The 27,583-nt window shown below is 35.1% G+C and overlaps 4 protein-coding genes across 6 annotated transcripts; 2 read left to right on the forward strand and 2 right to left on the reverse strand.

Annotated features, from left to right (window-relative positions):
* Window positions 1-6,892: 6,892 nt before the first annotated feature.
* On the reverse strand, window positions 6,893-8,403 carry LOC142527171 (serine/threonine-protein kinase WAG2-like). The gene has a single exon (XM_075631896.1). The coding sequence runs from the start codon at window positions 8,383-8,385 to the stop codon at window positions 6,949-6,951; it is 1,437 nt and encodes a 478-aa protein (XP_075488011.1). The 5' UTR covers window positions 8,386-8,403; the 3' UTR covers window positions 6,893-6,948.
* A 1,274-nt stretch (window positions 8,404-9,677) lies between these two features.
* On the forward strand, window positions 9,678-11,253 carry LOC142527513 (uncharacterized). The gene is made up of 2 exons (XM_075632341.1): window positions 9,678-10,429; window positions 10,493-11,253. The coding sequence occupies exons 1-2, from the start codon at window positions 9,817-9,819 to the stop codon at window positions 11,134-11,136; spliced, it is 1,257 nt and encodes a 418-aa protein (XP_075488456.1). The 5' UTR covers window positions 9,678-9,816; the 3' UTR covers window positions 11,137-11,253.
* Window positions 11,254-13,638: 2,385 nt separating this feature from the next.
* Window positions 13,639-18,161, forward strand: LOC142527080 (endoplasmic reticulum oxidoreductin-1-like). 3 transcript variants are annotated; one of them, XM_075631796.1, is made up of 10 exons: window positions 13,639-13,856; window positions 14,041-14,271; window positions 14,817-14,948; window positions 15,261-15,519; window positions 15,817-15,927; window positions 16,322-16,440; window positions 16,906-17,010; window positions 17,094-17,296; window positions 17,570-17,693; window positions 17,792-18,161. In XM_075631796.1, exons 2-10 carry the CDS (start codon window positions 14,101-14,103, stop codon window positions 17,978-17,980), a joined length of 1,413 nt encoding a protein of 470 aa, XP_075487911.1. In that variant the 5' UTR covers window positions 13,639-13,856; window positions 14,041-14,100; the 3' UTR covers window positions 17,981-18,161. The 3 variants fall into 3 exon arrangements, with proteins under 3 accessions (XP_075487911.1, XP_075487910.1, XP_075487912.1); XM_075631795.1 differs by lacking the exon at window positions 13,639-13,856 and having other exon boundaries at window positions 13,881-14,271; XM_075631797.1 differs by lacking the exon at window positions 13,639-13,856 and having other exon boundaries at window positions 13,881-14,271; window positions 17,795-18,161.
* Window positions 18,162-22,340: 4,179 nt separating this feature from the next.
* On the reverse strand, window positions 22,341-23,930 carry LOC142527694 (CASP-like protein 2A1). Its single transcript, XM_075632586.1, has 3 exons — window positions 23,674-23,930; window positions 23,458-23,575; window positions 22,341-22,724 (listed from the first exon to the last, which is right to left on the reverse strand). Exons 1-3 carry the CDS (start codon window positions 23,883-23,885, stop codon window positions 22,452-22,454), a joined length of 603 nt encoding a protein of 200 aa, XP_075488701.1. The 5' UTR covers window positions 23,886-23,930; the 3' UTR covers window positions 22,341-22,451.
* Between the last annotated feature and the right edge of the window lie 3,653 nt (window positions 23,931-27,583).

The following is a 27,583-nucleotide window of genomic DNA, read 5'->3' on the forward strand; positions in this document are numbered from 1 at the left end:
TGTGTTCAATGTTTAAAGAATCATGTTCTGATCTCTGAGTTTAACAGAATATAAATTTTTTTTAAATTATATTCGACGATAAATTGTTAAATATTTACTTAGAAAATAAGAAATTTAACATAGCGGTAAAAAAAATGGCATAAAATGTTTCTTGATCATCGATATTTTAGTAATTACTTCGCTTGTTTTTTAAAAAAGTCAAGTTGAGGGAACCCATTGTAAGTGTAACTTCATACATCTATCTTATTTGTTCTCGATACTTGAACACAAAGGTTTTTTTTATCAGCGATGTTTTTACTTGTGACCAACTCTGATATCGTTATGTTAGTCTCGAATTCAAGAGTCCGCATGATCCATGAGACAAGCATAGAATTGATAATGTCCCAATCGAGTTGTTTCTTCTTCTCCGTTGGTTTGGTGATTGTCCCATCAACAAACACAAACTTTCGACGAGCTTTCAAAGACAGCTTAATTGCACGAGCCCAGGCAATATAATTTTCAGTAGAGAGGATCACGTGGGTGATCATATTTCCAGGTTGATCTCCAGACCCAAGATAATTGGATCGTCTCAAGCCTCTCCATGCTTGTGAATGTGGTAATTGTACCTGTGATGTTGCTGGTCGATTCGCTGCGGATTGGGAGGAGGAGAAACTCCATCAATTTCTCATTGGTACTAACGATGAGTTTTATGCAACGGTACGCTCTAATTTGTTGTCCACTTCTCCTTTACTTGATCTCGATCGTGTGTATCAAGCATGCCTACAGGAAGAAAAGTCTCGGGGTATTGCTCGAGATAGAGCGGACAAGGAGAAAATCCATGCGTTTGCTCTCCAAACTGCACATCCCAACTACCCAAGGCTCGTTTTACCCGTCTCGATAAATCCAAATTGTATTGTTCTGCTTGTAAGCGACCGGGTCATGATAACGATTCTTGTTTCAAAATTCATGGATATCCGGATTGGTGGGAAGATCGGAACCGTGGAGTCCAAGGCCGTGCACGGCCCAACGCACAACCACCTCTTGCGGCTCCTCCAAATGCTCCTCGTGGTCGACCCAAAGCCGCGGCTGCCATGGTCATGACTTCCAATGATGTGGCAGGTGGGGGGAGCGATTCAGTGGATTCAATCATGAGTCTCCTGGCTTCTCTATGCATGATTTAAAACCGGAACATGTTCAGATTTTATTAAATATGATAAATAATCACCAGCATGATCAGATGATGGGTGAGCTCTCTTCCTTTTCCTGGATTATTGATACTGGTGCTTCTCACCATGTTACTGGCACTGAATCATGTTTGACAGACACTCATCATATTCCACAATGTTCTGTTGGGTTACCTAACGGCGCGCATGCCATTGCTACTAAGGCTGGCCGCGTTTTGTTGACTGATGGGTTGATACTTGAGAATGTTTTATTTGTACCACAGTTCCATTTCAACTTAATCTCGGTATCACAACTAATTGATGATTCTAAATGTCTTTTACAATTCACTGATTCTTTATGTGCTATACAGGACCTACGCTCGAGGAGTGTGATTGGAGCCGGTGAACGTAAGGATGGACTCTATTATTTTCGGCGGATTCCTACAGTGTGTGTGGTAACGGTTCCAGAGATTTCGGATTTTGAGTTGTGGCACCGTCGTCTGGGGCATCCGTCAGATAGAGTAGTCAAGTTAGTTCCGGCTATTTCTTCCAGTACATCTAGAAAGAAATTGAATAAAGCATGTGATGTTTGTCCTCAAGCAAAACATAAACGTGATAGTTTCCCTGTTAGTGATAGTAAAGCCAGCCGAATTTTTGAACTCATTCACTGTGATTTATGGGGCCCGAATACTATACCCTCTTCATGTGGAGCACATTATTTTTTGACTTTGGTGGATGATTTTTCAAGAGCTGTATGGGTTTATTTATTGCGTTCAAAAACACAAGTTTATCAAGTTTTTTGTTCGTTTTTTTCTATGATTGCCCGCCAGTTTGAAACACATGTCAAATTAATACGGAGTGACAATGGTACGGAGTTTAAATGTATGTTGGATTATTTTGATACACATGGCATTATTTTTCAAACCTCTTGCGTTGGGACTCCTCAACAAAATGGTCGTGTGGAACACAAACATCAACATATTCTTAATGTGGGTCGTACTTTGATGTTTCAAGGCAATCTTCCTATTACCTTTTGGGGGGAATGTGTGCTTGGTGCGGTGTTTCTCATTAACAGAACTCCGTCTGGCTTGCTCCAAAATAAAAATCCTTTTGAAATTCTCTTTGGCAAGGCACCTGATTTTGATGAACTTAAGGTTTTTGGTTGTTTAGCTTTTGCACACCATCAAAAGGCCAAAGGTAATAAATTTGCTCCTCGAAGTAGGAAGTGTGTTTTTATTGGTTATCCACATGGGAGGAAAGGGTGGAAATTGTATGACATTCAGACAGGTGACATCTTTGTTTCCAGAGATGTAAAGTTTCATGAAAATGAATTTCCCTACCAGACTGTTTCTACATTCTCAAGTGCCCGCTTATTCCTCGTCGCCGCCTGATTCTAATGTGGGGATTGATGTTGATCTTTTGGATGACTTGGAGTCTGTTTTGGTTGATGACCCCGCAGCCCCTGCGATTGGGACTGATACTGTATTGGAACCCACATTGCCTCTCATGCCCCCTGCACTTCCGTCTCCTCCTGCATGTGTCGATGCCTTGGGGCGCGGGTTGCGGGATAAGCGTCCCTCTGTTCTTCTCCGTGACTTTGTTACCCACACTGTTCAAACTTCGAGTCCATCTGAGTATTCACCGTCCTCTACTAGCTCCTCAGGTACTTCTTATCCTATAGCACATTATGTGAATTGTAATAAGTTTTCTCCACGACACCGCGCTTTTCTTGCAGCTATCACTGAGGGCATTGAGCCTCGTTCTTTTACAGAAGCTATGCAACATGAAGGTTGGCGCGAGGCTATGCAGAAAGAAATTGCTGCTTTAGAATCTAATGGCACTTGGGAAATGACAGTTTTGCCTCCTTATAAAAAGGCTCTTGGTTCTAAATGGGTATACAAAATTAAATACCATGCAGATGGGCAAATAGAGCGTCTTAAGGCCCGTCTGGTTGTTTTTGGCAATCGTCAAGTTGAGGGGGTTGATTATAACGAAATTTTTGCTCCAGTTGCGAAAATGGTCACTGTTCGTGCCTTCTTAGCAGTTGCAGCGGTCAAGAATTGGACTTTGCATCAGATGGATGTTCATAATGCGTTTCTGCATGGTGATCTTGATGAAGAAGTTTACATGAAACTTCCTCCTGGCTTCAACATTCGCACTTCTGGCTTAGTGTGTCGTCTTAAGAAGTTTTTGTATGGTCTATGACAGGCTCCGCGGTGTTGGTTTGCTAAGTTAGCTGCTTCTTTGAAGACCTATGGTTTCCTTCAATCTTATTCAGATTATTCTCTGTTTACTCTACATCAGGGATCGGTTCAACTTAATGTTCTTGTGTATGTTGATGATCTCATCATTTCTGGTAATGATACTTCCGCTATTGACCATTTCAAGGCATATTTGCATGAGTGTTTCCATATGAAAGATTTGGGTGTCCTAAAGTATTTTCTTGGTATTGAGGTTGCTCGTAATTCAGAGGGCATCTTCTTGTGTCAACGAAAATACACTCTTGATATTATTGCTGAAACTGGCTTATTGGGGTCACGTCCCGTTGGCTTTCCCAGTTGAGCAGAATCACACATTGGCTCTCGCCAAAGGCCCTTCGCTCGCTGATCCTGACAGGTATATATGACTTGTGGGTCGTCTCATTTACTTATCCTCCACCCGTCCTGACTTGGTTTATACAGTTCATATCTTGGCTCAGTTTATGCAACACCCTCGTCAGGATCATTGGGATGCGGCGCTCCGTACGGTCCGTTACCTTAAAGGGTGTCGGGTCAAGGCATTCTGTAATGACCCGATTTAATTATATGTTATTTGGCGATAATTAAGATTAATTATTTTAAATTGAGGAATTTAAAATAATTAAGCCAAATAATTAAATAGTATGTTTAAAATATGTATTAGAAAATATCGGTTTATAGACGATATTAAAATGCATATTTTAAATTTTATAGCACACGAGAGTTGAAATAAAATAGATCGGGTCAAATTGTGAACCCCGAAAAGATAAAAGATAAACATGGACTTATAATATTAATATGATATATATATAAAATAAGATAATCACCATCATCACCCTGAATTCTTCCTCAGAAACTGCGCAATTCTCCCTCATTCACCCGTAGCTTCTGTTCTTACATTTCTTCACAATTTTCATCTGATTTTATTGACCGTATCTCCGTCACCGGTCGCCGAAAAATTAAAGTAATATATGGTTGGAAATCTCTCGACGAGAGCTACGTTTTGGTATCCATATTGAAGTGTTTCTCGACATTTTTCAAAAACCCGTCGGAAACTCGTCGCCCGTTTCTTCGTTAAATCGTTGTCGTACGTCGCCGGAGTTCGGAAATTTATTGAGGGCTTTTGTTCTCTGGGTCATAGGCTTCGTTTTGGTATATATATTAAGGTATAAACTATGATTCCAGAAATTGTTTAAGGGTTGCTCCAATTTTTGGTTAAATTTGATATCAATATTGATATTGATTATATTTTTGGATGTAGGTACAAACTTTGAGTTGAATCGAGGTATCGATCAAATTTTAGAAATATGTTAGCGATTTTCAGAATATTTAAGTACATATTTTCGAATTAGTGAGGCTATAAATCGAGCATCAGCTAGTTCGATGCTTTGCGACGATAAAATAGAAATGATGATTTTAGACATTTTAGTCAAATATTGGAATTTTTAGAAATTTAAAATACCTAAATTGTTGAAATTGGATTTTTAGTGAATTTAAATGGTTGTGGAATTTTTATATGATAATAAGACCATTTAAATTAATATTCAGGTGATTTGTCTGAGTTGGCAATTCCAGGACTTTCTTGAGGATTTAAATTACTGGTAAATTAGTTGAGGTACGTAGAGATCAGTTATTTTTCACGATGTCTGACAGAGGCATCTGATGATCCTGTGTATGATTTATTTGCTATTTGCTGATTTATGTGATATTATATGCTGACTCGCATATTATCAGTTGGTAATTGATGTGCAAAATAAAATAAAATATTTCTTTTGGTTCACACACATTTTATTTTGGTTAGACACATCAATACCACTGAACATATCATATTGAGCATATCTGTTATTGAGATCCAGTTATATTTCGGTTGAGATCAGTTATATATATGATATGATATGGTGTACTGGAGATGTTTGGCTACCTTGATTCGGTCCGGCTTAGGTAGTTGCTGGCTTCGAGGCTGGGCCATATCCCAGGCACGATCCGCTGAGTCGTGGACCAGCTCGAGCATATATGTATGATTGTTGATATCGATCATTTGACTCCTGATATCCTGATATCTTGCACCTATTCATGCATTGCATTCATGCATGGCATGATTGCATTTATATGTCATATATCGTGGTTTCTTGATGTCTCGTACTGGGGTTACTGACCCCCGAGAGGGGGCTGTCGTGTCTTTTGTGTGTGGACATGACAGGTGGTACATGTGGTTCGACCTCAGGCGCTCGAGAGGAAGCCTCAGGAAGCACCGGAGCTCCTTGAGAGTAGACGCAGTTGTATTTAGGTACTGCGTGGTGTTGCTGTCTCCCAGATACTATATGTATATATTTGGAGGATTGTATTATGGTATTATCGAGCCTTGTCGACTCTATGATATTTTGGCTTGTATATGTCATGATCGTGTTTGGCTGGCACAGTGTGTATGCTGTTGTGTTTATTGAGGGCACAAGTTGTTTATTTTGAGTATTTGATTTTCTGGTATGTCCTATTTACGGGAAGGTCATGCCAAAATTTTTATAGGCCCAAACGCAAATTTTTAACTCACTTTTCCGCTGTTTACTGATTAATCATGATTGCATGCTAATAAATCGTTATTAGGATAACGTGCCCTCACACATTCTTCTTCGCACCGATTGTGAGTTATCTCTAACAGGTTGGTGTGATTCAGATTGGGCTACGTGTCCTTTGACTAGACGGTCTCTTACTGGTTGGATAGTGTTTCTCGGATCTTCTCCGATTTCTTGGAAAACCAAGAAACAACATACGGTGTGCCGGTCTTCTGCAGAAGCCGAGTATCGCTCCATGGCCGCAGTCACTTCAGAGTTGAAATGGCTCAAAGCTTTGCTTTCAAGTTTGGGTGTCGTACATTCGACAACCATGCGCTTATACTGTGATAGTCAGTCGGCACTCTACATTGCTCAAAATCCTGTCTTTCATGAGCGTACAAAGCATATTGAAGTTGATTGTCATTATGTATGTGATGCTATCCACGACGATATTATTTCTATGTATCATGTGTCTACTGAGGATCAGCTTGCCGACATATTCACCAAGGCCCTTGGCAAGCGCCAATTCTTGTAACTACTTGGCAAGTTGGGCATTTGTGATCTTCATGCTCCAACTTGAGGGGTATTAAGATTAAAATATCCCAATAATCTTTTATTTCTAGAATATGTATATTTTGTATATATATATATATCTGAATTGTAGCCATAATATTAACCATAATTTTGGTTTGTAAGAATATATATATTACCTACGGGTGAATGAATAAGAGCAAGGGAATACCAATTCTATCACATGTGATTGTACAATAGATTTTTATAGAAACTAATTTGTATTTATTGTCGATTTACTAAAATATTAATTCAAACGACTATGTGATTATATTATGAACTCTTATAAAATATTTTAAAATTTTATTTTCAAATAATATTGGACAAAAAAATCACAAAGTATTAGAATTTACTTAGCAACGCCTTATAGATAGTTTTGCAGGATATAAATGTCATAATTACAAAATCCAGAACCTTATTTACGTTAAGCAAAAAAAAAATTTAATTACATTATTTCCTAAGTTTATGATGGACATGTGAATAATAATAGTTGTAATTAGAATTTAAGCTATATTTAGACGCTTTACTCCTCATCAAACAAGCAAGCCTCTTCCAAAAGCAGCGCCGCCTTCTGAGGGACGAAACTCCGGTGGCGTGCTCCTTCCTTTTACTCCGTTTAACGGCGAGGCCACGCACCTCCGGCGGATGGCAGTTCCGGATCAGTGGCCATTTAATTACGTCGAAAAATGGGTGTCGTTTGATATCCGTCGCACCCTTTGCGCACCCTAGCCTCCTTCTGGGGTCCTTCACCAACAATTTCTCGATCAAATCTCTGGCCTCCGCCATCCCGGACTCCTCAATATCACCTTCCGCCACCTGGAATCTCAGCCCTCTAGTCGATGCTATATTGCGCAGTGTTGACTCCTTGCTCCTACCCTTGAACGGAGTCGTGCCGTGTAGTAACTCATAAATCAATACCCCAAACGCCCACCAGTCTACTCCGTTTCCGTGACCGTATCTAGTGACCATTTCCGGCGCCAAGTATTCATGAGTACCGACACACGATCTCGAAAACGCTGCCATTGGCTCCGCCACGAATTCTGTAACCTGTTCCACCCGTTGCCGATCTATGAGACATGAATATCTTGCGGACCTGGCCTTAATCTGTGTCCTATTTTCCAGTTTCGGAGAAACGTCAGATTGGAAACACAAATCAAAATCTGATAACATAATGTGACCATCCTCACGGATTAATATGTTCTCCGGTTTAAGATCGCGGTACACAATGCCCTGTGAATGTAAATACTCTAGAGCCAAGAGAACTTCAGCTGCGAAGAACCTGACAGCCTGAACCGATAACCGATTCGTGGGTTGCTTACGAAGCAATGCATGCAGGTCTCCGTTGGGGCAGAAATCCATGAGAAGGCAAGTGTAATGCGAAACTTCCAAGTGGGCGTATAACGTAGGGAGAAAAGGGTGGTCGAGAGAGGAGAGAATTCGCGCCTCAGTTTGCACGTGGGAAAGTTTCTTAGAAGTCAAAGAATTACGATCGACGACTTTAAGAGCAAAGTTAGCGTGATCGTTATCGTGCAGGCGACAGAGGAAGACGCGGCCAAGGTTTCCAGCGCCAACGAGGCGTAGCAGCTTGAGGTGACGGAGGTGGAGCGAACCATCAAATGACAATGTGGTCGCAGTCTTGATGGCAGCCCAGTTGGGATTGTCGTGGCGGCGGTGCGGGCGGTGATTAGCATTTTTTATGGCGGTGGAGGGAGTAGTAGTAGTGGAAGTAGTAGATAAGCGAGACTCATTGCAGCTCAAAGCTAAGCTGCTGCGGGCACTAACAGTACGGTTGGTAGTTGTGGTGGTGGTGGAGACGGAGGTGAAGCTCAGGTCTAGGTCTGAGTATGCTAAATTGGAGTAGTAAACTGCAGATTCTTCAAGCTCCATTATCTTTAGGTGGATCGAGTGTTTGTATAACATATATATTATTTATATATATATATATAGAGAGAGAGAGAGAGAGAGCATAGATGGTAGGGTGGAGAGTACTAGGGGGGTGGGGTTGGTGGGGGACAATGTAATTAATTTTAGTAACGTGTTTGGTTGACAATTATACAGGAATGGATTGGAAGAAGAGAATAGGTTAGGTTTAGTGAGGCAGACCACAGTAATATCAAATTATTAGTGATCAAACAAACAGTTAATGGATAAAGATTAGGAGAATCGAATGATGTTGGGATACTGGTTCGAATGATGTTGGGATACTGGTTCGACTCTTTAGACATGCTGCTTCTTGTTTTTCTTTATATATATATATATCAACACTTGTAAGTTTTCTGTTCTATTTGCATGTTAAGACATACGCTTGTTTGAATCAACTAAAGTGTTTGAAATATTACAATAAATTATTGTAACAAACTTATAATTTTATTTGAAATATATTAGTCATAAAGTAGTAATCAATGTATAAATTAAAGCTGAACAAGTGGTCTCAGCTGCTTATTAGCATTTAGTGTACGTCTCAATTATCTCATAAATCTTTATTTATTAATGAGTCGAGTAAACAAAAATTTCTGTGTAGAATTTTTTTTTTTCCCATAAAACTTGTAACATTTATTAATTGGAAAATTCATATGCACCGGTGATATTTTTTGAATTTATATATGTAGCTGAGGACCTATGGACCGAATCGAATGCAAGGCTCCAGCGCTAGGTGAATTAATGCACAACTCTGAATCCACAATAAAATGGCATTTCAATATTTTTTATATAAAATATATAAATAAACTAACCAGCGTTGTCTGTTCGGATAATTAATCTAATCATGATTTTAGGGCACCCATATTGATGCATTAATGGATGTTAATAACGCCCATTAATGTTAATGCAACAATGTGGGCAAGAAAATTATTAATCTTCGCTGACATGGCAGCCAAGAAATTAATGAGAATGAACGGCAGTTATTCCGGAATTTGCGACGGTTTTTCAAAAACCGTTGCCAATTCAAAAGAGTCGCTACTTTCGAAAGTTTTTAAAAAAAGTCATTACTAGCGACGGTTTTCAAAAACCGTCGCATTTTTGAAAAACCGTCGCCTTACATTATTCGCCAACGACTCTTTTGAAAAATAAATACTACGTATCATATTTAACAAACTATAACGGCTAGTTTTTATATAATATTGTAAAATACAAACTATAACGGCTAGTTAAATAAAATAATAATAATAAATCACTATAAATACAAATCAATTTCTACAAATTTATTCATTCATCCAACACATTTCTACTCATCAACCACACTCAATATATATTCTCTACCATTCTCAAACTTCTATTTGTAGGTTCAATATTTATTTCTTTAATCCTTATTTGTATACAATGTCTCATTCTTCGAGCAGCTCGAGCTCGAGCTCCAGCTCTAGCCCAACAAGCGAAGACGAAGTACAAGCTGAAGTTAATGACGAAATTTGTGATCCGGGAGAAGAAATGATGTTATGCATGCTTGAACTAAGCAGAGAAATACATGAATCTTCTGAAAGTAGTAACGATATTCGACGAAGAAGAAGGTTCATCCAAAGAAATTGTGAAGCCGGTCACTTGCGGCTCGTCAATGATTATTTTTCCGCCAGCCCAGTGTATCAAGATCATATATTTCGAAGAAGATTTCGTATGCGAAGTGAGTTATTCCTTCACATTGTGAATGCACTTGAGGCCAATTCAATGTATTTTCAAATGAGGAACGATGCTGCTAGAAGGAAAGGATTGTCACCACTACAAAAATGCACAGCTACTATACGTCAATTGGCTTATGGAGTCCCTGCCGACCATCTTGATGAGTACCTACGTATGGGGGAATCAACTGCCATCAAGTGTCTTTTCAAATTCTGCCAAAATGTGGTTGAAATATTTGGTGATCGATACCTGAGAAGGCCGAATGCTGATGATATTCAACGTCTTCTTCAAATGCACGAAGAGAAACACAAATTCCCTGGCATGTTGGGTATCCTTGATTGTATGCACTGGCAGTGAAAAAATTGTCCAGTTGCTTGGAAAGGGCAGTTTACCAGAGGCCATGGGTCGCCGACAATCGTACTTGAAGCAGTCGCATCTCAAGATCTGTGGATATGGCAGGCATTCTTCGGGGTCGCGGGTTCACGTAATGATATTAACGTGTTGTACGAATCTCCCATATTCAACAATATCTTGCAAGGAAATGCCCCGGAGATCAATTTCACAGTTAATGGCACTCATTATACGAAGGGTTACTATCTAACGGATGGAATATATCCGGAATGGGCTACTTTCGTTAAGGCTTTTCCTTGTCCAGAGGATCCTAAAAGGAGATTGTTTAAGGAAAGACAAGAGTCTGCAAGAAAAGATGTTGAACGAGCATTTGGAGTGCTCCAATCTAGATGTGCGATTGTTAGAGGTCCAGCTCGTTATTGGTACAGAAAAAAATTAAAATATATTATGTTAACATGCATTATTTTGCACAACATGATTGTTGAGGATGAGGGGTGTAACGTGACAAATTGGTCTAACGACGAAGGTGACGAACCCGCACAACCTGTCCAAGGCTCAAACCGAGGATTTCATGATTATCTCCGTAGAAATTCCGAACTACGTGACTCTCAATTACATCACCAACTTCGTGCCGACTTAGTTGAGCATATTTGGACAGAGTACAACAACAATTAGTGAAGTCAGTTTATTACAAATTTCAAAATGTTTGATTTATATGTTGTTTTTCATTATGTTCAACTGTTGTTTCCTATGTGTACGCTTTCAGTCAAATTTGTAATAAATTTTTAAATTTACATAAATGAAACTCGTAAAATAATAAATAAAATTATTAAACAGTTGTTTTTTCATTTTTTAAATAATATTTTAAATAAAAATGTCCAACTTTTTTTTCATTTCTTAATAATATTTTAATGAATATTAGAATTAAGTTATTTTTAAAATAATAATACTAATTATTTTTAGTAATATTTGTAAAATTTTAGAAATATTAGAAAGAAATTGAAATAATTAAAAATAAAAAAATGAGTAAGTGGACAGTGGGATCCATAAATAATGAAAGTTGAAATTAAATGAATGTGGGTGTGTGTTAATAATGGGGAAGTGTTAATGTAATGAATATGTGGCTCGTGGACCCCATCATTTTCGATGAGATGCGGATGCCCCTGGTACTTGACCAAAATTGTCGATGCTAGTTGTACTTGTACACGTCCTGGCACGTGTCAGTTTTCATTTTTTATTCATCCGATGCAAATTAATTATTGATTATATTTTTATTATCTTGTTTCCATTTTAAAAGGTTTGAAACGTACATGTACAACATGTACACACTATTGCCCATTTGGTTTTTGTCTTGGCATAAAAAAAATTTGTCGGAGGTAATTCTAGAATTAACATAAAATTGTGTCAATTTAAGTGGAGTACGGGACCCACGTGGAAACTTAGATGCTGCTGTCAGCCACGTGGTCGACACTGGCCATACTCTATCGTTAATTCAAATAATTTAAAAAAATTTCGGAAATATTAAAAATTTGCTGTGACACGTGTAAATTTTATCGATATTCACAATAAAAAATGATAATCTTAACATAAAAAATAATATTTTTTCATGGATGACCCAAATAAGATCATTCTTACAAAATATGATACGTGAGACTGTCTCACACAAATTTTTGTCTAAGAGTTTTATTCGTCAAACGATGTCATACCAATCGAATTAATGCGTAACAATTTTCAGTTTTTTTGTCATATTTCAGACTTCATTGTAATGTGAAAACTTGTTTCTAAAGATGCATAAATATATGACTAAAATTCGGTAAAAACACAAATGTTTTAAAATAGATTCACTCCGTCACCGGCCGATGATAAATGTCCTCATGAAAAGTCGGCCGTCGTTTGAAACTTTGGTATGATGCATGTTACGTTCTTGACTTCAAACAACGCTAATAAATGTGAAGTAAATGAATAGGTTGCTCAATTATTTGATTGATACATATGGGAGGGGATAAGTTGACAGGATCGAATATTTCTACATTTTCATTTTAATCAAAAACGTTTTAAATCAGACAAATTCCTCCATTAAATTATATTATACAATATTAATTATTCTTCCTACTTTGTCTCTCCATTTTTCCACATCGTCACATGCATAAACCTCCACGGTTCCCTTACTTTTTCTCGATTGAACATAACCACGCTTAAAAAAACAAGTACCTAAATTTAAACACACACACACACACACACACTTACTATACTCTCAGTTATACTCATATTAATTTTACTCTAAGATAGTTTATTTCACAAATTCAAATTTAAATTAGGTAACGAATTATGACTAATTATTAAAATAGATGAGTCGTGAAAATGTGTGATTATATATATATATTTGACAACGGAACATTCTACACATGAACAGGGACAAATGCGTGTCCAGAATACGAGGATTTTATATTGGATAAATTCAGTTGCTCATTTGTTTGATGTTTGATATCTACACAAAGTTAAGAAAAAGGGATCCTGTCGAAAATACAGTTGGGAGTGGTTCAAATTTGTCTGGCTGACCTTCGGGATTGTGCACATCAAATATCAACATAGACAAGCTATTCTGTATATAATGCCAAATACTAAATATCATTAGAGCGCGCGCGCACATATATATATATATATCGTCACTTTATTTCTTCTAATATTTGATCAACAAAATCTGTATCGTTTCTGTGAATTTAGATCATCTATACAATCCCAACTGGAGCTTCATTTCCAGGCTAAAAAATTTAGCCCGTTTTTATTGGGACCTGGTTAAGACTAAAAAAACAAGCTCAATTAAACCTTACTTGGTAGCCTAGTTACATACATATACAATATATATTAAAAGTAACATGCTCAGTATAAAAAATAATATTTTTAATAGATAATCTAAATAATAGATTTGTCTCACAAAATACGACTCGTGAGAACGTCTCTGACAAATTTTTCGTAAATAATTATTCTCAGAAAAGAAAAGCATCCAAATATTAACCGGTGAAATTATTAAATATTAAAATATTTTCCCGATAAATAAATTTGAGAGGGTGAATATCTGGTATGACCATATAATATAATATGCAATGGGAGCCTCTAGCATGAAATTATTTCCAATTAAAGTTGCGAAATCCCACCGGTGTACGTGGTGAAATACTCGTTTCCCATTGGTCCGATTATCGTCATTTTGGAACGCGTTTGTTCTCAAGTTTCCCCGGCTTCGTTCGTGTTTCCAACGTGCTTTACGTAATTGACACGTTTCCCGTCGTACACCCACGCGCCTCTGAGCCGAGTGCGGCTCCCTAACACCTGACCGTCATGGGGGGAAACCCGTTGGCACCCGCCCTCTGCTTTGACCCAAAGCCGAAACCTTTCTTGTAATTCAAATGCCTTGCTCGCTTGTGTTTGTGTGTGTGTGTGTTTGTGTATATATATATATATATATAATTACTGTTATGCGTCGTGTATAAAACTCCAAATTTTATAAATATTGGTCCCGAAAATTGGAACCAGGTTGCTTATTTGAGGTATTCTGAATTTCTTGGGGGGTTTTTTTCGTAGCTTGCTGGGGGCTTGGTGTCCTTGCAGAGGAACGAACTGTGTTTTCTGAGTTTATCTGGCATGGCGGAAGCTAAGGTCGTTGTGGATAATAACAAGAAGACAGAGAAATCAATTGAGGTCAAAGGGTGGAAGAGGAAATGGGCTGTAATAGGAGCGGTGGTGGTGTTAATGGTGGCGGTATCGCTAACATTGAAGCATGATCGTAATCATAAATCTTGCCAGTGCTCTCAGGTCCCGAATTTTTCCCTTTTCGTTTTTCTTTTCAATTTCCAGTTGTGCACTTGAGCTCTTCTGTCTTGTTTCTTGTGGGATTCAGTGATTGGGATGTGTGAACAGAACAAAGGTTTTGATTTTGGGGGAAGAAGTGCTTGACAATTAATATACGTGTCTTGTTAAAAATTTTAAACCAATTTGGTGGGGTTTGGGGTGGGAGCGGGGTGTTGTGAGATTTATTTCTTTGATAAATTTATTTGAGAAATTATTAATATGCTTAGTCGTGAGGCTAATTTTTCCAAGAATTGTTTCATCCTTGCACGTGTGAGCTTTGGATGCAAACCTGTCTTTGGTTGTTGGAGACTGGTGATTTCAATATATTTGCTTGTTTTGTTCTATCTCACTTTTGCATTTCTTTCTTCTTACGGCTGCTTGATTGTATTTGTATTGGTTCTATGCATCAGCAGTAGGCTGTGAATCTAGCAATTTCCGTTGCTCTTCCGGTTAGACAGCAACTGCTGTTTTAGGTGAATTTCTCAATATTTTACTTGCCTCTTGTGCAGGATTCTAGAAAATATACAGGCATTGTTGAGGACTGCTGTTGTGATTATGAGACAGTGGACACCATAAATGTGGCAGTTCTGCATCCTTTACTTCAAGAGCTCGTTAAAACTCCATTTTTCCGATATTTTAAGGTTGGGTATTGACTTTTGTTACCAAATTTAGGATATTCTGAATGGTGTCATGTCAAAAGTCATTTATGGTAGAGATCAAGGGTCCACCGCCATATTTTGATGTGTTGCTCTTACTTAAAATAGAAACTTACAATTTGTTAGGATTGATTTGATGCAACTAAAATTCATGTTCTGAAAATAATTTGAGCTTATTAAATGTTGGTGGGGAAACCTGCAAACAAGATCCGAATTGCTTATCCACTAAATTTAAAATAACCATTTGACACTGCTGCATGAGTCCTTAGATCTAATGTTACTCATTAAATATAACAGGTTAAGTTGTGGTGCGATTGCCCCTTTTGGCCTGATGATGGCATGTGCAAGTTACGTGATTGTAGTGTATGTGAATGCCCTGAAGATGAATTTCCTGAACCCTTTAAGAAGGCGATGCTGTACGGTCTTCCGTCGCGTGATTTAAAATGTCAAGAGGAGAACCAACAGGATGTTGTTGATCGGACACTAGATTCAAAGGCCTTTAGGGGATGGATTGAAGTGGATAATCCTTGGACTCATGATGACGAGACTGATAACCGTAAAATTCCTTTATCCTTTTTCTAGCATTCAGATTATAATATGTATTGCTGTTGCTTGCTTTACAAATTTTGAGGGTCTAACCATCAAAACATATGTTGTGGTTTTCCCTTTTTCTCTGTTAATCATTATTTGCATTTCTCTGTAAACTCGACCTGAAACTGTCTGTGCCTTACAGTTGTAATTGAACCTTTTGGACGCTTGCTGATTACAATCACTCTGTTTTAGTTTCTTAGACATTTTTCCAAGTGCATGGAGAATCGTGTTGATAATAAAGAATATTTTCTCTATTTTGTAGGTGAGATGACATACGTTAATCTGCAATTGAATCCTGAACGATATACTGGCTATACTGGGGCATCAGCCAGGAGGATATGGGATGCGATCTATTCTGAAAACTGTCCAAAATGTTTGTTTTTTGTCTCTTCAGTTATATGTGGTTTGCAAATCTGAATTTTAGCAAACAAACAATCTGTTTTAGTGGTTGCCTCATAAATTGAGGAGGTTCTTTTTTTGTTTCTTAGTGCTATATGATGTCTATTAATTCGTGTGATGTTTATTCTTTTCTAAATTTCTTCTGGAGTTACTTTTTAGCTGATGATGTGTGTAATGCACAGATCAAGAAGTTCTGACATGTGTGTGTCTGTGTAATTCCTTCTTTTTTTTTATTCGGTGGCTACCAAACATGATTTCTGGGCCTGCATGGAGATTTTAGAAACAATACTTGAGTAATAAATAGAAGTTCTATAACATTCTCAAATAGTATGTTGACTAAATTATCTTTTATTTTTTATATATTGTAGATACATCTGGAGAAATTTGTCCGGAGAAAAGAGTGTTATACAAGTTAATTTCAGGGCTTCACTCCTCAATCTCAATTCATATTGGTTCAGACTACCTGCTTGATGAAACTAAAAATCTGGTTTGCATCAGCTTCCCCTTGTATTGTTAAAATTTTAATTAGATTCTTATATTTTTTTTGTTAGTTTTAGCAACTTTCTCGAATCTCCTGTAAAAGTATACAGTTGAAATTTTGTGACATCAAATTTTTTCTTAAAACTCCAAGGATCTCTTGGCTTAGTGGTAAGGGAAAGGCCCCAAGACCCATATGGTCTGGAGTTCAAATCTCAAAATTTTTCTTAAAATTCCAAGGATCTCTTGGTTTAGTGGCAAGGGAAGGGCCCCAAGACCCATATGATCTTGAGTTCAAATCTCACTCGTGTGGGTTGTAGTTAGATTAGTTAGGGAAGTTTTCCACCCTCATTGTATATAAAAAAATATTTCCTTAAAAACTTGTTTTGAAGCATTGTTTCAATTCATTATAGACATTTAACCATCTTATTTGGACCGTGTTAACCAAAATCCTGTTTTATGTGTGCAATGTCAGTGGGGCAGGAATCTGGAGTTGATGTATGATCGTGTTTTTCGGTTTCCGGATCATGTTGGAAATTTATACTTCACTTTCATGTTTGTTCTCCGAGCTGTGGCAAAAGTAAGCGTTTGTTCTTTCTGAATTTATAACGATTTTCCCTAGTTATACGGGGTGTAATGTTCACCTCTTCATATATGATCTAGGCCGCAACTTACTTGGAGCAGGCAGAGTACGATACTGGTAACCTTGAGGAGGACCTGAAAGCGGAGTCTTTAATGCGTCAACTAGTTTACAATCCAAAACTGCAGGCTGCGTGTCCACTTCCATTCGATGAAGCTAAGTTGTGGCAAGGTCAAAGTGGACCTGAACTGAAGCTTGAGATTCAGAAGAACTTCAAAAACATCAGGTCTGAATTTAATTTATTGTCACTGTATAGAATCATCAGCTATTGATTTCACGAAATTTGATGCTCTGTGATTCAATGGATGATGGGTAACTGAGTTTTAGGCGAGTGAATTCAAAGTTCATGATAACTTCTTTAAAAGTTGGTACTTTCTATAGCATGTGTATAATATGTCATAAAATTTGGTGCACTATGTAGTTTAGGATTTTTTGTTCTTTGTGCTGGATTTTTATCGATCTTGAAGGCAACGTTTAGCCTATGTTCTTGATATTGCAGTGCTCTGATGGATTGTGTTGGATGTGAGAAATGTCGTCTTTGGGGCAAACTTCAGGTGCTCGGCCTCGGAACCGCATTGAAAATTCTCTTCTCCGTCGATGGCAAGAACCAGCAAAACCAGCTTGTAAGTTTCATGTCAAAAATCTAATAATCCCCCACCCATCATCAAAACAATTTTCACAATGGCTATATGCATTTCTAAATTTCTATCTATCTTCACAGCAGCTGCAACTCCAGAGAAACGAAGTAATCGCCTTGGTGAACCTGCTTCATCGTCTGTCAGAATCTGTGAAGCTCGTCCAAGAAATAGGCCCTTCAGTCGAACAAACAATGGAGGGGTTCATATCGCCACCTCGTCGACAAGAAACTCGTTTTTGGCAAAGAATTCTCCAAACGGTGTGTATAAATTAGTCATCATTAAGTGATACTCTCGTATCATTTTTGAAAGTTCAAAAGAGATGCGTATATGATAGCGAATCACACCTGCAAATAGCTGAGTTAGCAAAGAGTAAGAACTTTGGACATTAACTAGTTTTGAAATTTTATCAGGTGCTGTTTTATAGTTGAAATAAATTTGACTACTTTCCTGATATATATTTTCTAATAGAAAGTAAAAGAGAAATAGAAATCCTACCTTTAGGAAACGACACAAATACGAGTCGACATATACAAAGTTAGTATTACGGGACATATTAATGGAAGTTCGATATTTACATTTCATTTTTATATTCGTGTTATATTTATGAATAAATTTGACAAATATCTACACATAGTGGAGTGTAGATAATACCAAATAGAGTGTAAATATCAACTTCTTATATTTTAATAATTTTTTTGTACTGATAATTAATTGTCATAGATAACATATTATGTTTGAAATATTTTTTAAAAATTTATTTTAATAAATAAAATTACTAATTTAAAAGTTAAATAATTAATCTTTATACATATGTATTTATGTGGATTTGTATGTATATTTGTAAATTTTTAAAAATACATCATTGTATTAATCTGTAACATTGTGTTTGAATTGATAATATATATAGATTCACATGAAAATTATATTATTTATCATTGTGTAAATATAATTTTTCGTAAAAATATAATAGTTAACAGATTAACTGAAAATGTTAAAAAGAAATTAAAATCAATTAGACAAAAAGTTAATAAAATTTAAAATTTTATTTATTTGAAAAATTACTATTTCGATTCTATAAACTAATACAATTTTGTGATTTTATTTTATCTGAGTGTAATAATTTTATTAAAAACTTCATAATTTTAATTTTATAAACTTTTAAAATTTCAAAATTATAAATTATAAAATAAAAAAATAAATGTAATTTTTAAACAAAAAAACAAATTATTTTATCAATTATAACATAACTATTCCTTGTGAATTATAGCTTAAAATATTAATTTTTATTTTATTTTTTTAATATGTTTATTGCGAGATTATTCAACTATTAAAAATGAACATCTTTTATTATTATTGAATGTTGTATTCATTTGTATAAATCACAAATTAAAAATCACAAAATCAATTATAGAATTCAAAACTGCATATGATATTACAATAAAAAAATTATTAAATGAGATATCAACTAAAAAATAAAAAATCTCATAAGCATAAAAGAAAATATATATAGAGATGCATTTTGAAAATTAGAGAGAGTGATATAGATAAATGAGAAGAGAGAATATGAGATGAGAAAGAAGAGAAGAGAAGTGATGTGAGGTGGGAGAGAGAGAGAAAAAACTTGTGTATGAATTAAATTTTTTAACAATCCATCCAAATCTTTGGGTTTAACCAAAAACAATTTTTGATAATTCATAATAGTACTTTAGACTTTAATATTTGTATGTTAATGAATTACATGAATTTGTTAAAAATCTATTGAAAATTTGAATACATTGATACTTTTATAGAGTTTTCAAAATTTAATGTTGAATATCACTTGATATCGAAAAACACTTGCCACCACATGTAATTTTTTTTAAAAAAAAAAAACTCACCAAGCCACATAAACTTATTTATTTCTAAAGAAACCTTATTAACTCTAGAATAAATAAAAATAAAAGAAATTTTATAAACTTTATATGGTGATAAATCTAGCTGGATCATATTCATATTCAAATATAGCCAAAAGCAATTTTTGTCCTCATTTTTCCTCCAATTTTAAGTGACATAATGTCAATATCACTCATACGCTGCACTAGCAATCCTTCACAGCGTATCGAGTACTACTTTTGTTATGAAAAAAAATAAATGACACATGATATCAAATACTATTTCTGTTATGACATCAGTATGACTGAATTATAGTCGTTCAAGTTTGAACGTTGCAACATCTCTATATAATGGTGAATTCTAGATTCAGAATCTCTCTACACACTCTGATCAAGTCATATATGATCTACTCTAAGGATCATATATACGAATATTTTCACTCACAAATTCTTTAAATATTTATCATTTTTAAAGTGAGTTTTGTAACCGAAAGATTTTTTTTTTTTGGCAAATTTCATTTAAAAAGGTTCCAAGTTATGTATCAACAATTTCTAAGGCAATTGATAGGTCATACAGAAGTCGTCATTTGTAATATTTGTAATTATTAAAGTCTTTTAGTGAAAGCCTTCTGAAAACAGAAAAAAGATGAGACGTTGAAGGAATTTGTCATTTGAACTTCATAAACATGTTTTCGCGCAATTATCTTTCGTCATTTCATTTATTTTTACAATGTTAATTTCTGATTTGTTGATATTGAGAAGCTTTGGTTCACTGGGTTCAGTTGAAAAATTTGTGAGGTATTTATTCATCTCCTCTAAACACACCACTAATTCTAAAAAATGGTATCAGAGAAGGTTTATCTCGACCTCTGAACTGTCAATATCTATGGCTCATTCAACAATATTTTAATGTTATCCAAAGAAATATTTGATGATTGAAAGATTAGAATACAAACATTGCAGTTTGAGATAATAATATGTTGTATGTAATAATTACTAAACTGATGGAGATTATAAAGATAAATATTTTTGTTGTCATTACTCTTGTAAAAACTCACATGATACATAAAAAAAAACCTGATGTGAAGGGACTTTAGAAGACAAAAAATTCGAATTTTGACAATGTGACTGATGCGATCCTGGTGAAATGAGTGAGCATGGTCGGGTGCTCCACCGGATCTGCTATCAGAATGATGAAGGAAATAAGAGCAATGTAGATATCTGAACCAGAAGCTTCTTCCCCAGGCGGAGAGGATTTCCTGCACTCAAGAAGGTAACCACGTGAATGGGCGCCGGAGGGGTGTCCGGCGTGGCCACTCCGATACTTAAGTCCGTGAATGATTCAAGCCAAGAACCAAAAAGGTAACCACGTGAATGCGCGCCGAATGAATGTGCACCGGAGGGGTGTCCGGCGTGGCCACTACGATGCTTAAGTCAGTGAATGATTCAAGCCAAGAACCAATGTAACCAAGTGATGGTTGTGATATTGGTGTGAATGAATGAATGTAAATGTAAAGATAGAACCTGGTATTTATAGTAGGAGAAGTAATGATGACCTCGTTCTCCGTGCTACCTACTAGTTATAGTAGAACGGCTGAGCACACCCTATATTCTGTCATGTCAAATCATATACTAGTCACATCATGTCTGTCTGATTCCGTCAATCACTTGGATCAATGTCAGAGATGAGACAGTCGCCCACATCCTATTCTGCTAGTATACTCGAGTGCGGTGCTCATATCGAGGTGGCCCGGATAGAAAGTTCCCGGGAGCTTGAACGAGAGCTCGGGCGTCCGGTGGCCCGGGGAGGAGACGTCCCGGGCATTCACCCGCCCGGCTCCTGATGAACCCTTCCTGCCGACTTGTCCTGATTCTGGTCATCCATCCAATATCCTGGGTCGTCCTTGCCCCGGACACAAGAATCGTTCATGACTCGGACACAACCCGGACTATCTCGAGAGTATTATCAGTGACCAAGAACATTATGAACAAAACTCTCGAAAATCATAAAATTGATATATGAATTTTTATTTATTATTTTAGATTTGATGTGAAAGCGTTCAAACTTCTGGGACCCATTGACCTTCAATTTGTTGTTTGAATCTATACAATTGATTTTTAAAATATAACGTATTGACCGGACTCTTCTAACGGGACCCCCTCGGGAATCATCGAAGGTTGTTTTGTTTTTGACATAATTTAATCGTATGCATAGCAATGGAATAAAATATAATTAATTAATATCTAAGTAGGAATACAAAGTGTTAGAAAATTGTCGGTGGGGATTTCTCCCTGATTACCAGTAAAACTTCACTGAATTTACAATCTGAAAATAACAACACTCCATAAACTATGTTATCGAATTTGAAGCAGGAGACAATTATTCGTCTTAATATGATAATCGTCTTTCAAAATACAACTTCTAACTTGTAATAATAACACAACAAATCACATACTTCTTTTTGAGAAAAAAGAAGAAAAATAAGTTCAATATGAATACAAATGATCTTCATAAATGCCAAAAATGTGACCAAAAGACATTTTTTGACGGCAAAAATCCATGAAAAATCACAATTCTTGTCAAACAGCGTCGTGAGGCGACTCCCTCACGACCCTGGAAAACTCCAAGGCACATAGGCGCATCCCATGCGGCCTGGTTAACAGATGGCTAATTAATCATATATATGTGCACAATGTAGGAGGATTCAGGATTATAAGGAGAAGAACATGATTGTATTCACTACCCAAGAAAAATAAGCACATGAAGAAGCAAGCACACAACTATTATTTCTACCTTAATATTATTTGTGGCAAACATTATAGTGTTATACATTTCTAACTTTTCAGATTCAGTCCAAATCATGTGGGCAAATCAAGTCTGAAATGTGGCGATTTCAATCCCTTTATCAGTGTATGCAACGGGTGCTTCGAATTTGCTGAAAAGCCTGTAGGCGGAAATGAGTGAAAGGCCAGCATAACAAAGGGTTACGATGAACGTGATGGCTATGGATGCAGTGGCCTTGCGGCAGAACCCGCCGAACGAGCTGCAAGTCTCACTCCACGTTATGGCTGTGTCGCCTTTGTATGCTAAGTACACCACTTCAGTAGATATGGCTCCCGCCGCAAGGATGATGTAAGTGAGCAGCTGCGCTAAGCAAGATCAAGCCAAGAAAATCTTCTTTCTGAATAATTTCATCAAGGAAAATAAGGCTATACTATATTATAACTCCTTACAGATTATGCGTCCATGCTCATTTCTTTTCAAATAAGTAGAAATTAAAATTTTTATACTTAATTTTATACAAGTGTAAGTTAATTTCGCTCTGAAATTACATCAAATTGTTTAGTATGTCCCATCGATGGAAGTTGAAATCCATCAAATTTTGATCCAAATGGATTCCGTGCTAGTGGTTAAATGGCTAAATAGAGACGAAATGCCATCCTCCACTCTAGTTAATTTAATCTCCAAATGCAAACCCCCCATGCTAGAGATTGGGAAGTTAGCATTAAGAAGACATGTAGAGAACAAAATCGAGTTCCTGATTTCATCGCATCTAGCCCTGAAGTATATATGCTAGAGGAATCAGTACGACTCCCCAAGACAAGCTACAAAAGATTATAAAAGAAGACGAGATTGGAATAGGGTTGTCCTCCTCCCTACTATCCAAATAAAAGACTTTCTTTATTTTGTATTTACAAATGGTATCTCAGACGTTGAAACTATTTTACATCGATGGTACTCATCTGATTGAAAAACAATCCTAGTTACAAGATCTAGGGACAAAATGAAGCTCTTAAATCCAGAGTTTGATATATATATATGTATTTTACATCTTAATGTAAATTAATTAATGGAATCCAATCAATTGCAGCCAAACCTGGTCGAGGAGAAAGAAAGCCCACGCCATGGAGAAGTTGGTCTGCCGGGAGACCGCCGCTGCAATAGCCGACAGAAGTGAGTAGCCGGCACAAATCCCACTCGCATGCACCAAATATCTACAATTAAATAAATAAACGAATATATTTTATTATTTTACATATCACACATCCCAAACAAAATATATGTAATTTTAAATTTTCTGGAAATTACGTACCTGAAGGCTCCAAGATCGGAATAAGACAAGGAGCCGTACTCGTTACTCTGTGAATTCTTAAGCATGACAACAAGCGCCACCACACAAAGGACCATCGGAAGAATCCTAAGCAGCGTCTCCACCGTGCGCATGGCGGAGCCGCTTCCATCTACCTCATTCGCACCCATTTCTGCCGGGGAAGAACCTACTGGAATCGCACTCTCTTTGCTCATAATAACTCGAGAAATGGACCTCTTTTCCACAGAAGTATGCTTACTGATCCGGAGGATCCAACCACTTTATAAATGCAAATTGGTGAGGTTTGGTGGTGAATTAATTGCGCATTAAAGGAGACCACAGTTTCCCATGTAAAATGACACATGGACAAGTACTCTCCATATATATAAAATCTTGTATGTTTTCATTTACCTCGATTAGGGTTCGGATTTTATCCATTTTGGTAAGAGAGACAAAGTTGTGAGGCGATGCATGCATGAATGCAGTCATATGGATCCATGCCTACAACAAATACATACATATACATATGCATATGTAGTTTCAAAAATATATATATATATGTATGTGTATATATACACACACACACACATATATATGTATATATATGTATTTGTTAAAAAAATATCCATATGTATACACTAAAATATCTCTATATACATATAATTAACAAAATAATTTTGGTCTATATATATATTATATATATAATGTAATGCCTTGATCTCTTGGTATAAACTAAACTGTTCTGAAATGTCAAAATTTATTGTCAGAAATTCTATTTCTAATTTTATGTACTTATACTTAATTTAGTTTTATTTTCAATTTGCATAGATATTATTTTATTATAAATTGTAATTATTTTAAAAAAACTGTTTGGCACACACACATTAATTGTATACGACACCTACTAAATATATCTAAAATATTAAATTGATATAGAAAAGAAAGTATTTCTCTGATATGCAACTAAATTTTTTGAATGTCGGTAGATATGTTTCAATTTCAAGATTTAATATATTTTAATATCTATACTATTAACTTTTGTACATTTTTCAAAAAAAATTTATTATCCCAAGAATATTCTTTATCCACATAACTCTATATTTTACTTTTATTTTTTCATTATATTTTCTTTTTACATTTCAATTTAAAAAATTGATAATTTTTATTTTAAAATTTTAAAATTACTTGCACTCTTTTTTTTCCTATGGATTACATGCATAGTATGTGTCACATGCCTCCTAGTCTCTTGGTTATAATGACGTGTGAGTCTTTTCCATATATATGAAGACAGAAACTTGTGTGAGACGATTTCACGGATCGTATTTTGTGAGACATATATCTTATTTGGGTCATCTATGAAAAAATATTACTTTTTATTGTGAATATCGGTAGGATTGACCCGTCTCACAGATAAATATTCGTGAGATCGTCTTACAAGAGACCTATTCATATATGAGATGATGATTGAACACGTTGATTATCCTTTGATTTCATATAATCATTTTCGGTATGACATTTGAATGAATATGAGAATGAGACATATTCATCTATTTTTGCAAGAATAGAGTCATTCACACTTCTCATTCTTATATTTTTACTAAATATTTCTTTTATTTAATTTGCCTAATCTAAACCTGCATCATATCTTAATAATAATAATAATAATAATAACAATAATAATAAATATTTTTGAGTTGCTAGCTGTTATTTTGAACTTTTAGTTTTAAAAAAAAAACTATTATTAAATTAATTTCAATATATAAATTATGACTTTATTTTAGAGTTGGTTAAAATACAATTAATTGATCAAATCAATTAATTGCTCGATCGAATCTAATTATGATCAATGTGTAAAAACAAGGATTACATTGATTCGTCCAGTTTGACTTCACTTACTTTTCTTTTAAGGGATCCGAAAAAACATTCTGATATACTAAAGTTACGGAGGAAATTTCTTCTTTTCTATGCATACATGTATATTAGGATAAATATTTCCATTTTATTTTTTAGGTTTTTTTTTGTAAATAACTAATATTTAATAAATTTAATTAAAATGGGTCGGAGACTGAAGTAATTCAAGAATGTTCATTTATATCCTCAGTTTTTAATAGTTAGTTTGCTTCAATTGATCAACTGCTCACTCCTCTCCCAATGGCCAATATATATGATTTTTGAGAAAGAATTAATGATGATAACTGCTATGCAGGCCTATTTGGCATTTTTGCTACAATAATTCAATTTGAGAATTTTGGATGCCAGAGTAGTTAATTAGAAGGAATTTTTTTGTGGTAAATTAGGGGAAAATTGAAAATTTTATTCTTTATATCAATGTTATTGTAAAATTATTTTCTCTGTTGTCAATATAAAATATTAGTTTGACATCTTTCAATTTTTGTCGATTTTGGTTATTTTTCATCGCCAGACATGAAATTAATACATATATGAGTAACGGCGAGCAGTAAATTGGTTAAATCGAATTAATTGATCTAACTGAATCAATACAAAAAATTGGGTTGATTAATTATGGAAATCAGTTATAATTTTATAAAATATCGATAAAATCGGTTTGTTTTTTGGTTTACCTAAAAATATTAGGTTAACAGAATTATGAAATAACTAAATTTTGGATTTTTTATTAGGCTTTATATATAGTTCATAATATTTTGTTTAATATGTTTTATATTTAATATGGCACATAAGTTTTGTTATTTTTTTAGGCATCATGTGTTTATTATGATCAAAATCTCATATAAATTATTAATTTTGTATATTTTTTTATATTTTTAAATTTTTTTAAATAATCGGTTAATTCAGTCATCGAGAGAAATAATCGATTTTAATTCATTCCGATCAATTCGATTTTCGCTAGAAATTTTATTTAGCTGCAAAAATTCGGTAAAATTGTTTCAGTTAATTCGGTTCGATCAATAATAGAATTAACTGAATAGTCACCGTAACATGAACGACATATTAATCTCAGGTCAACATCACATCAGTGTCTTACATGTGTCTCATCTAACTCAATAATAACCATCTGAATCTCATTTAACCAAGAGGTCAAATGTTCAATCACTCTCTGCCTTTGACATCCTCAGCTTTGAGCTTGTCATACAACGCTTGCTTAGTGTAATTTATCTGGTCAGCATAGTCTGTAAGATACTGTATTGACTTTTTGGGTTTACTTAGAGTGCACAAAAAATAGCGACGGTAGTTTCTCATAGTTAAAAAATTAAAATATTGGCATACTGTCTTTACTTGTTTTGTTAATGTTTTCTTTTCCAGTTTTGGCCATTTTCTTTTATATACATACATATATATATACATACATATATATATATATATATATAAACACATGACGAAAAATATAATTTTCTTTTACATACATATATAAACACACGTGACGAAAAATATAATTTTTTCCACTTATATATAGTCAATAGGTTGTGTTTTGCATTTGAACTAGTATGACATTTTGATAATGATGGCCTCCGAAATCGGCTGTAAACAACTTATTTTCAAATCACAACCAACTAAACCTCTGTACCGTCGATAATTTTACAGTTAAGATTTTGTTTATTTTTCAAAATCATTTGAATAATGATAAAATACAACTAAAATATCGTATATCAATATATATAATAATTATATTATAATTTTTTTTATTATAATGTGAGATTTTATTATTATCTCACAAAATTTTGTAGTGAATTTATAATGAGATTTTGATAAATAAAATTTTTGTATTGAATTTTTTGTGTAATAAGAATTGTTGTACAAATTGGTTGTACATGTAGGATTACTCAAATCATATATATATTAGTAGAATGCATTCGAAATTGTCTTAATTTTATTTTAAATTCTTGATTTCGTAAATTACGGGGGTGAGGGAAATTAATAGAGAAGTCTTAAAAGA

This window comes from Primulina tabacum, chromosome 15, assembly GCF_025594145.1.
Source record: "Primulina tabacum isolate GXHZ01 chromosome 15, ASM2559414v2, whole genome shotgun sequence".
NCBI classification, from domain to species: Eukaryota; Viridiplantae; Streptophyta; class Magnoliopsida; order Lamiales; family Gesneriaceae; genus Primulina; species Primulina tabacum.